Here is a 9035-nt window from a genome sequence, read left to right on the forward strand (position 1 = left end):
GGGGGGGGGGGGGGGAGGCTGGCTCTGCTCCAAGAGACCTCTACTCGCCCTCCTATCGCCTCCACTCGCCCCCTACTCGCCCTCCTAGCGCCTCGAGAGAGCGTGGGTGTGCTTCTACTCGCCCGGGTCAGTAGCCGCACCGCTCCTCGCTGCTCGGTGGTGAACAGAGTGCCGAAGCATGTCCTCCGCGCTCGCCGAGCCATCGGGCTCAAAGCCGCCGCTCCTCGCCGCCGCCGACCCATTCGGCGAGGCGTTGAAAGACTCGCTGGTTGCACACCTTCGGCAGAAGGGCTACACAGTCGACGACAGCGGGACTAGCGCCTACTATGACGCGGCGGCGGCCGTTGCCAAGCGTGTGCAGGCGGACGACCGTGTGCGCGGCTTGCTCTTCTGTGGCACGGGCATGGGCGTCGGCATGATCGCCAACAAGTTCTCGGGTGTCCGTGCCGCCACCTGCGAAAACGTGCCGGCCGCCCGCTGCAGCCGCGCGATCAACGACGCGAACGTGCTCTGCCTCGGTGGCAAGGTGACGTCGCCCGCCGACGCCAACGACATCGCTGACGCGTGGCTGGCGCAGGAGCACGCCAAGGTGCGATATCACCGCTAGACTTGTGCGCCTAGACATTGTGCGCCGCTCCCCTCACTCGCCACTACTCTCACCGCTGCACCTCTGCCGCCAAAGGCGCCGGGCGACTATGAGTGGTGGTCGGCTGACGTCGAGGCCTTCCTCGGCAGCAAGTGGCCTGCGATACGCAAGGTGGAGGAGGACTCGCGCGAGCACTGAACGCGGTGAAAGACGATATCGCCATACAACCGATTTATACACGATCCTTACACCCCATGCGCGCACATCCAGAGATCCACCCACAGGCACAGGACAGCCATATTTTACGAAACAGCCTTAATTTACGGCGCCTCTACGCACTCTACGTATAGATAGGGCAAGGGCGAAGGGGAAAGGGGCCCGACTTATCGGACGGCTCTAAAATCGATAAAAATGTCTCCGTGTGTGGTGCGGGAGACAGGGACACCGCTTCACACGAGAACCTGCCCGGCGAGCGTGTCGAGGCAATCGCACCCGCCGCACACGAACTCGCCCATGTGGCGCAGCATCACACGCTCGGTCGCCGCCTTGACATCCGCCCAGCAGACGGCGGGGCTGGTGCGGGGGCCGCTAGCGTGGAGCAGCGAGAGGGAGTCCCGCCCGCCTCCGCCGTCGTCGCCGCTGCCCTCGCGCGTCGGCGCGATCCAGCTGCGGCCAGAGCCGCTGACAGAGGCGTTCACCTGAGACGCAATCGGGTCCCGCTCGGTGCGACACGCCTGAGCAGGCTCTGTCTCTGTCTCTGTCTCTGTCTCTGTCTCTGTCTCTGTCTCTGTCTCTCTCTCTCTCGACAAGACTTGGCGCTGGGCTCGACTACAGCACCCACCTAGGCTGGCTCTCAGGGGTCTCGGCTGGGTCTCGGCAGGGTCTCGGCAGGGTCTCGGCAGGGTCTCGGCGGGGTCTCGGCGGGGTCTTGGCTGGGTCTCGGCTGGGCGGTCGCCTCGGAGAGCAGCTCCGCGTTGAGCGTCTCCGCCTCGGCAGAGTACCACGCGACCAGCCGGAAGCAGACGAGCCGGCCCCGCACCCACAGCACCTCGAAGCGAGGGTCGGCACGCACCTGCGCACAGCGGAGAGCGGCTGTGAAGAGCCCCTCCCCCCGCAGCGCACAGCACGACGCGGCAAGCTCCCACCCGCCGCGCGAACGTCGCCGCGGCCTCCTCCGCCGGCGACGCCGCCTCCGGCTCGCTCGGCGGCGGCACCACCTCCCCCTCCGGCGGCACCACCTCCCCCTCCGTCGCCGGCTCGGACCGCTCGCTGTCGCACGCAAAGCACGCCTGCGCGCCGTGTCTCGGACGCGTCTCGGACGCGCCTCGCATGCGCCTCGTGGACGCGGCTTCGCCGTCGCGCGCAGAGCTCGCCTCCGCGTCGGCGTCGTCACTCATGCCTTCGCGGTACTTTCGCACGCCGTCCTCGCAGCCGCCCTCCGCCCCGGCGGCGGAGAGCTGCGCCTCGTGCTGCGCCTCGTGCTGCACCTCGCACCTCCGCAGCTCCTCGAGGAGGCGCACCTGCTCACACCGAGGAGATATGGGGAGATATGGGGAGATATGGGGAGATAGGAGGAGGCCCGCCTACACCGAAGCACCACACTGCTCCGCCGTGAGCGGCGCCTGCCGCAGACCTCCAACTCTCGACAGGAGCCTCGTCTAGCCTCCGCCCGCCAATCAGCACCAGCTCGCTGCTCCGCGCCTCGCTGCTCCGCTCCGCCTCGCCGCCGCCGCCGCTGCCGCTGCCGGGCCGGTGGCGCGTCGCGGTGACCTCGAGGCGCGGACCGCACATCTGCAGCGTGAGCCTGCCGCAATCGTGTCACGCTGAACAGGTGGCGCCACGCCTCTCCTTTGCCGCCAGATCTCGGCCAGATCCCCTTCTCCGCTATCTGGCGCGCCAGTAGCTGCCGCACTCTGCAAAGCGGAGGAAGCCCTTCGCCCGCAGCACAGGCGCCCACGCGGCGCTCGTGCGCAGCGCCTCGAACGCCTATGCTCAAGCGCCGAGCCGTGAAGAGACGCCGCCCGCCCGCTGCCCGACGTCCAGTCCAGGTCTTGGCCGGCAGCGAGAGCGGGGCGGACGAGGAGAAAGCGAGGCTGCGGAGGGCGTCGCGCTGGAGGTGCAGCAGCGCAGCGCCGCCAGGCCTTGCGCCGCGCCACGCGCCTACCCCCTCGGGACCGCCTCGCGTCACCTCGACACGAAACCTCACTGGCCCCTCGTCCACACACTCTCGCGCACTCGCGGCCGCGCCGCCGCCGCCGCCGCCGCCGCCGCCGCCGCCGCCGCCCAGGTCGGCGTCGAGGCTGCCCTCGAGCAGACTTCCGCCCGCAAGAGCGACGAGCAGCTCCGGCGGCACCTAGCGCAGGCGCCAGCCGAGGTGCGGGCGAGGTGCGGGCAAGGTGCGGGCGAGGTGCGGACGAGGGGTACTGGCCAGGGGAGTGGGCGAGGGGAGTGGGCGAGGGGAGCGGGCGAGGGGAGCGGGCGAGGGGAGTGTGTCGGGTGTGCGGCGCTCCTTCCCGTGGGTCGCTCGGAAGATGCGAGGCCCCGCCCCCGCGTAGAGCGCCGCGAGGCCGGCCTCCGCGCCGCGGATCTGCGCCTCGCTCACCAGGTCCGCCTTGTTGAGCACCACGACGTCCGCCAGCCGCAGCTGCGCAGCCACCGCCGCCGGAAGCAGCAGAGGGCCGCCGCTGCCGCCGCCCGCGTCGGCGCCGCTGCTGCGGCCGCTGGTGCGTTGGCCCGTGGCGACGGGGCCCCACGTGGTCGCTGTCCACAGCGTCCGCCGTCCGCCTACATCTCTGCGAATCGCGGCTGACCCGCGGACCTTTCGGTCCGGCCGGCTCCCGCCGGCTGCTCCCGCCGCCTCGGCCGGGCGAGGCGGTCGTATCGGGCGTCGATCGCCCCTCGCCCCACGCGGACTCTTCGAGGGGCACCTCCACCGACGCTGCGCCGGGCGCGCAACCGACGCCGCCTCCGCCCGAAGAGGAGGAGAAGGCAGAGGCGGAGGCGGAGGCCGAGGCGGCGACTCGCCCCGCGTCGGCGACCGTGACGACCGCGTCGAGGCGGACGGAGGCTGCTAGCTCTGGCTGGCGCAGCGTCTCGAGGATAGGCTCGGGGTCGGCCACGCCCGACGTCTCGAGCACAAGCGCGTCGAGCGACCGCCCGCGGTCGGCAAGGAGTTGGGAGAGCGCGTCGAGGAGCGAGCCGTTGATCGTGCAGCAGACGCAGCCGTTTGCGAGCTGGACGGTGCCGCTCGCGACGCTGGAGGAGGTGTCAACGAGCGACGAGTCGATATCGATCGACCCAAACTCGTTGACCAGCACACCCACGCGCAGGCTGCCCGCCGCAGCGCTCTTGAGCAGCTCGTTGAGCAGTGTGGTCTTGCCGCTCCCTGCGGCGGCGGTCGAGGCGCGGTGAGGAGGCGCGGCGGCGCGGCCGGGGTGGGATGGTGGAAGTGAGCCGCGCGCCGAGGAATCCGGTGAGCAGCGTGAGCGGGATGGGCGGCGGCTCGTTGTCGGACATGGGCGAAGAATTCTTAACCGTGGTACTCGAGTAGGTGGACCAGACCGTTTTGAGTAACCGGACAAGCCGCCGGTGGCATATCTTTCCACCCAAGAAGCCCGTTTGGAGGGATGGGCGGCAGAGTGTGCGGGCGGTGAAGTGCTAGTCCTCTCATCAATTTAGAACGAAACGCCCCTCCCTCCCTTCTTCCCTCTATCCCTTTTGCTCTCTAACCTAGACACAGACAGACTGTTCACCAACCAATCCTCTACCCCTCCCTCTCTCCCCATCCCAGACTCCCTCCACGCGTCCGATCTGGCCAGCCTGGCAAACAGGCTCCTGCGGCAAACATACTCGCGCGGGAGCATTTCACTCTAGCTGAGGGGCTCGCTAAACGCTCGCCGAGCTCCATGCTGTGCAACACCACCTCCTCACTAATCGTCAGGGGCGCGGAGAGCGCAGTGCACTGCGGTGAGGCTGCGCAGCGGGGGCTCGCCCCCTGCACCGCGCTCAGCGGCGCAGGGGAGGGCGGTCGGTGGCGGCGGCGGCGAGGCGCGAGGCGGTGGTGCGGGCGGCGGGATGACAGGGGAGGCGGCGGGATTGACAGGGGAGGCGGCGGCCACGAGCGGAGCGGCGCGAGAAGGGGGGGGGGCGGCGGCGAGGCGCCGGTGAGCGAGGCGCCCGCGCCATATCAGAGGGACGCGCCGCTGCGAGATGGAGGGCGGCGGTGACGGAGGCGAGGCGCGAGGCGGCGGCGGCGGCGGCGGCGGCGGCGGCGGCGGCGGCGGCGGCGGCGAGAACGGCGGCACCGAGTCTTGGTGAGCGGCGGCGGGAGGAGGAGCAGCGGCGGCGCTCGCTCGCTGTTGACGGGATTGCTTTTGAGCCTGGGAGCCCATGCCACTGCGACCGGCGTGCCCGGGAACGGAGATCGCGCGCGCGCCGCCACTCACGACGCGCGCGCGATCTTCGCGGAGTCGGGTCCCCAGAGGGAAGCGGTCTTCTCGGCCGACGTCCAGCGGCGCGCAAGGAAGCAGGCGCAGCGGAGGCGGCCTAGCACCGGCTCGGCGCCGGGCGGTTGCGCTGCCCGCGAGCCGCGTCCTGAGCCTCGGCAGCGCGCTGCGCGGCGCGGCGCTCGCGCTGCTTCTGTGCCGAGAGCGGCATGATTCGCCAGCTGAAGCTCCAGACTCCTCGGGTATCACGAGTTCTGGGGGTCACGATTTGCGCAGAAATTGGCGTAAGCGTCTGAAAGCAGTCTTGGGTGGTTTGTCCAAAATACGTCAGCCTCGCACGCCTAGCGCTAGGTCTGACACCCGACCGCCCCCCCCTCCCTAATATTAACCGGTCAGAGTACATTTTGGCCGGCTAATGTTAGGTGGGAGGGGAGGCCAAAAAACGCATATTTTTGTCCACCTACCAGGGTTAATCAGCTGGACCGAATTTTACCAAGTTGGACGCCGTTGGACGTATCCAGTGTTCACTGTCTACGTGTAGCGACGGGCGCTGCGCGATAGCTGCTTTGTGGGTCCCGTGAGCCAGGTCGGCGTCGGGCTGCGCAGCCGGTCGCTAAATGTTCGCTCGCCGTGGTCACAAGCCATCGAGGAAGCCACCATACCAGGGCCACAATCGCGTTGCGGACCAGTCTAAGCACAGCCACAGGCGTGGGGAGGTGGAGCATTCTTGGCCGAGCCGCCTGGGAGCGCGCGCGGCGAGCCAGCGCGCCTCGCCTGGTGGAACGGAGCTGTCGCGGGGTGCAGTCAGTCGTGCAGTGAGTGGGCGGCGCGAGCGTGCGTGTGTGTTGAGTGTCCAGCAGGTCTGCTGTATTGCCTGCTGGCAGGCTGTGCAGATGTGGTTGGATGGCGAGACGCGTGCGCGGCGGCCGCCGCGCGCGGCGTGCCGCCGCGCGCGCCTCGCGCGTTGGAGCTGCGTCGTGCCGGGCGCGGCGCGCTCTGGTAGGGCATGGTGCCTGAAACAGTGTGCAGGCGCCTGGCAAAGGGCGTGGACTGTCAGTGAGGTTCACTGCGGCGCGCGCGTCGCGGCGTGAGTGGTCGTGCGGCTAGCTCTGATGGTGCGAGAGGCGCGTGGCTGGTGCGGGCGGCTGGCGCAGCCATGGGGTGCCAGCACAGGGCAGACGCACATGACACAGGCTTCTGGGCGCTGGGCGTGTGTTTGCGTGCGCGCGGGGACGTACGCGCAGTTTTCACGCGGTGTGCGTGGGGAAGGGCATGAGGGGCGCCGGCCGCGCGTGTATTGGCGTGTGAGAGTGCGTGGTGCCCGAAGGCGACGGGGCCCGAAGGCAGGGAAGTCTCTAAGCGCCTCGCGAGACGAGGTTTGCAAGAAACTTCTGCGCTAGCCGTCTAGGCCGATCGGTCCCCGGCGGCCGTATTTGTGTGTTGCTGCTGCGGCCTCGCAGTAGCCTTGCCGGGCTGCCCCCAGCGAAAGATAACTTCAACAATCACTTCAACACTGGCGATACGGCAACCGCTACACGCGCATAGGTCATACGCAACACGTGGGCAGCCTCCCCCCCCGTGAAAAGTCCATGAGTCGCCGTCAGGCCGTCGGACTGGGCGCCAGTGGTGTGCAGCAGTGATTCCCGCAAGTCGCCTTGGTGCTCGCGATAGCCCTCGCCGCCCCTCACTTCGCCCCCGGGCCAAGCCTCCGGTGCCGTGTCTACCCCACAGCCCCCGATTTGGACGCCTGAGGCTCGGCTGTGTCCGAGTGTGCATGAAAAACGAGCAAACAGGCCTTTTTGGGAAAGCCGACTTTGCCCCTTAAAATACAAGCCTCCCGGAAAAGAAGTTCTTCGGCAAAGAAGAATTATTTGGCCCCGCCGTCGGGCTAGTTGGTTCACGGTCACAGTTCACGATTCTGGCGTGAACTGAGAAAGAAAGAAAAAAACAGACAAGCAAGAGGTTGCCGACTGCACTCCAAGTGCTCCAAGACAACCCAAGGGAGGGATGGGAGCCAAGGGAGGGATGGGAGGACGGCACGCCGCCGCCACACAGGGATTTCACGGGGAGAAGTGTGGTGCTAGCCGTCGCCCACCCTCGGGCGTCTACCACTTCCTATCTCTCTTGGCAGTTTCTCACCAATTCCCGCAGCGACCTTCATGCCACCTCTCGTTCTTCCCACTCTCGTCCTCGTTCTCTCTCCTGCTGTTTCATCCTCTGACTAATCGCTCTCCTCGGCCTCGTTCTGAAACGCCGCTGCCGTCTGCCGATCCCTGGACCTCACCGCCAACCATTTGGTGGACGGCGGCGACGGGCGGCCCCTTGGCTGGGCCCGCGTGCTCGGGTGCGGACGCACCGACCCGCGCGCCGCCGCCGCGGATCGCTGCCCCGTCCCCGCCGATCGCCCCGCGTTCACCCTCGGCGCCGGCGCGTGCGCCGTCCCGTGGGACCTGGCCAAGTGCAGTCGCACGGCTGGCCTCCCCGTCGTGGACGACGGCGCGTTCCTCAACCTCACCCACCGCACACGCTACAGCGTCCTGCCGCCCGTCACGTCGGGCCTGGTCAAGACCAAACAAGCGTTCCGGTTCGGCCGCCTCGAAATCCGCGCCCGGATGCCCCGCGGCGACTGGCTGTGGCCGGCCATCTGGCTGCTCCCGAGCGACGACGCGTACGGCGGCTGGCCGACGAGCGGGGAGATCGACATTGTGGAGAGCAGAGGGAATGGCCGCGACGCCTGCGGGCCGGGCCAGGACAACTGGCATTTCGGCTCCACCCTGCATTTCGCGCCCCAGGGGGGGAAATCGGCGTTCCTGCACACGCACTCGGAGGCGGCGGCGCCCTCGGGCGGGCCTCTCTCCGACGCGTTCCACGTGTACGGCCTGGAGTGGGGCCCCGAAGGTTTGTACACTTACATCGACGACCGGAGCAACATCGTGCTGGCGGTGAATTTCACGAAAGAGTCGTTCTTTGACCGCGGGAGCAAGTGGGAAATGACTTGCTTCAAGCGGGGCGAGGGCGGCCGCTGCGACAGCTGGCTCCCGTCGCTGCCCGAGTGGGACGGCGGCGGCGCCACGAAAGACCCCTGGAACGGCAGCGCGTTGCCCAAGGCCGCGCCGTTCGACCGCGCCTTTTACCTCCAGCTGAACGTGGCGGTGGGGTGCACCGGATACAATGACTGGCTGTTTTTCCCCGACCACCTGTGCAAGGACAAACCGTGGCGCAACGGCGACAAACACACTGCCGAGTCGGACTTTCTGGGCTCGTTTGAGTCCTGGTGGCCGAGCTGGGGCGGGAACGTGACAGATCCGGCGCGGGGCGCCTCGAGGAATGCCAGCATGCAAATTGAGTCGGTTAGGTACTGGGCGCCGTGACGACCGACGAGAGTCGAGAGAGAGACTACATCGCCGAACGCCGCAATGCGCCGTAGCCGACCAATACCGTGCGTGTGCACCAGCCGCACGCGGGTCCTTTATGCAGGGAAGAAGCTGCTCTCCCTGTGCCGATGCCAGATCTCGTACGGCAGCCGGCGAGGTGACTCTCCTCTCGAGGATCACCTCCGCCGGATGCTCTCTCCCTTTGCAGGGTTTTGCCCGGATTAGAAGTCGTGGGGTTTTTTCTTTTTTGCCGCCGTTCTCATCCGGTCACACATACTCGTATGCGGGCCGTCGGCTGGAGAACCAGACCAAGCACTGCAGGAGCCGCTATGGGGGAGGGGAGGCGACGCATGTTGCGGTGGCTGCCACCAAACGCCAGCGGCCTCGGCGGCCGACGGCTGCTGCCTTCGAGCGGCGGCCGCGTCCGACGCCTGTGCAGCAGCTCCGCAGGCAGCAGCAGCGCCGAACTGCCCAGCTGCGCTCCTCCGACGCCCTCGCGGCTGCAGCTCTTTCGGCACGCGCGACACGCAGCGATCCCAATGGCCTGCGCGTTAGAATGCACGATCGAGCTAGCATACTACAAGAAGCGCGCAAGGCCCAGTCAGACGAAGCGCCAAGCAGACGCAAAAT

At 68.1% G+C, this 9035-nt stretch overlaps 4 protein-coding genes across 4 annotated transcripts; 2 read left to right on the forward strand and 2 right to left on the reverse strand.

The window, feature by feature from the left end:
- Window positions 1-178: 178 nt before the first annotated feature.
- On the forward strand, window positions 179-784 carry EMIHUDRAFT_230822 (hypothetical protein; the record flags this gene model as incomplete). The annotated part of the gene is made up of 2 exons (XM_005784852.1): window positions 179-589; window positions 683-784. The coding sequence occupies 2 exons, from the start codon at window positions 179-181 to the stop codon at window positions 782-784; spliced, it is 513 nt and encodes a 170-aa protein (XP_005784909.1).
- Window positions 785-971: 187 nt separating this feature from the next.
- EMIHUDRAFT_456070 (hypothetical protein) lies at window positions 972-4181 on the reverse strand (the record flags this gene model as incomplete). Its single annotated transcript, XM_005784853.1, has 10 exons — window positions 972-1284; window positions 1542-1658; window positions 1732-1875; window positions 1960-2106; window positions 2176-2208; window positions 2357-2390; window positions 2499-2572; window positions 3189-3230; window positions 3514-3971; window positions 4121-4181. The coding sequence occupies 10 exons, from the start codon at window positions 4179-4181 to the stop codon at window positions 1036-1038; spliced, it is 1359 nt and encodes a 452-aa protein (XP_005784910.1). The 3' UTR covers window positions 972-1035.
- A 64-nt stretch (window positions 4182-4245) lies between these two features.
- EMIHUDRAFT_441913 (hypothetical protein) lies at window positions 4246-5281 on the reverse strand. The gene has a single exon (XM_005784854.1). It carries the CDS (start codon window positions 4975-4977, stop codon window positions 4516-4518), a length of 462 nt encoding a protein of 153 aa, XP_005784911.1. The 5' UTR covers window positions 4978-5281; the 3' UTR covers window positions 4246-4515.
- A 2362-nt stretch (window positions 5282-7643) lies between these two features.
- EMIHUDRAFT_230824 (hypothetical protein) lies at window positions 7644-8402 on the forward strand (the record flags this gene model as incomplete). Its single annotated transcript, XM_005784855.1, has 1 exon — window positions 7644-8402. One exon carries the CDS (start codon window positions 7644-7646, stop codon window positions 8400-8402), a length of 759 nt encoding a protein of 252 aa, XP_005784912.1.
- Between the last annotated feature and the right edge of the window lie 633 nt (window positions 8403-9035).

The sequence above is a fragment of the Emiliania huxleyi genome (genome assembly GCF_000372725.1).
Source record: "Emiliania huxleyi CCMP1516 chromosome Unknown EMIHUscaffold_167, whole genome shotgun sequence".
In the NCBI taxonomy this organism is placed as follows: Eukaryota; Haptophyta; order Isochrysidales; family Noelaerhabdaceae; genus Emiliania; species Emiliania huxleyi.

Bases quoted from the DNA above. Each gene is read 5' to 3' on its own strand.
- EMIHUDRAFT_441913 (XM_005784854.1), bottom strand. From the start codon at position 4,977: ATGGGCTCCCAGGCTCAAAAGCAATCCCGTCAACAGCGAGCGAGCGCC.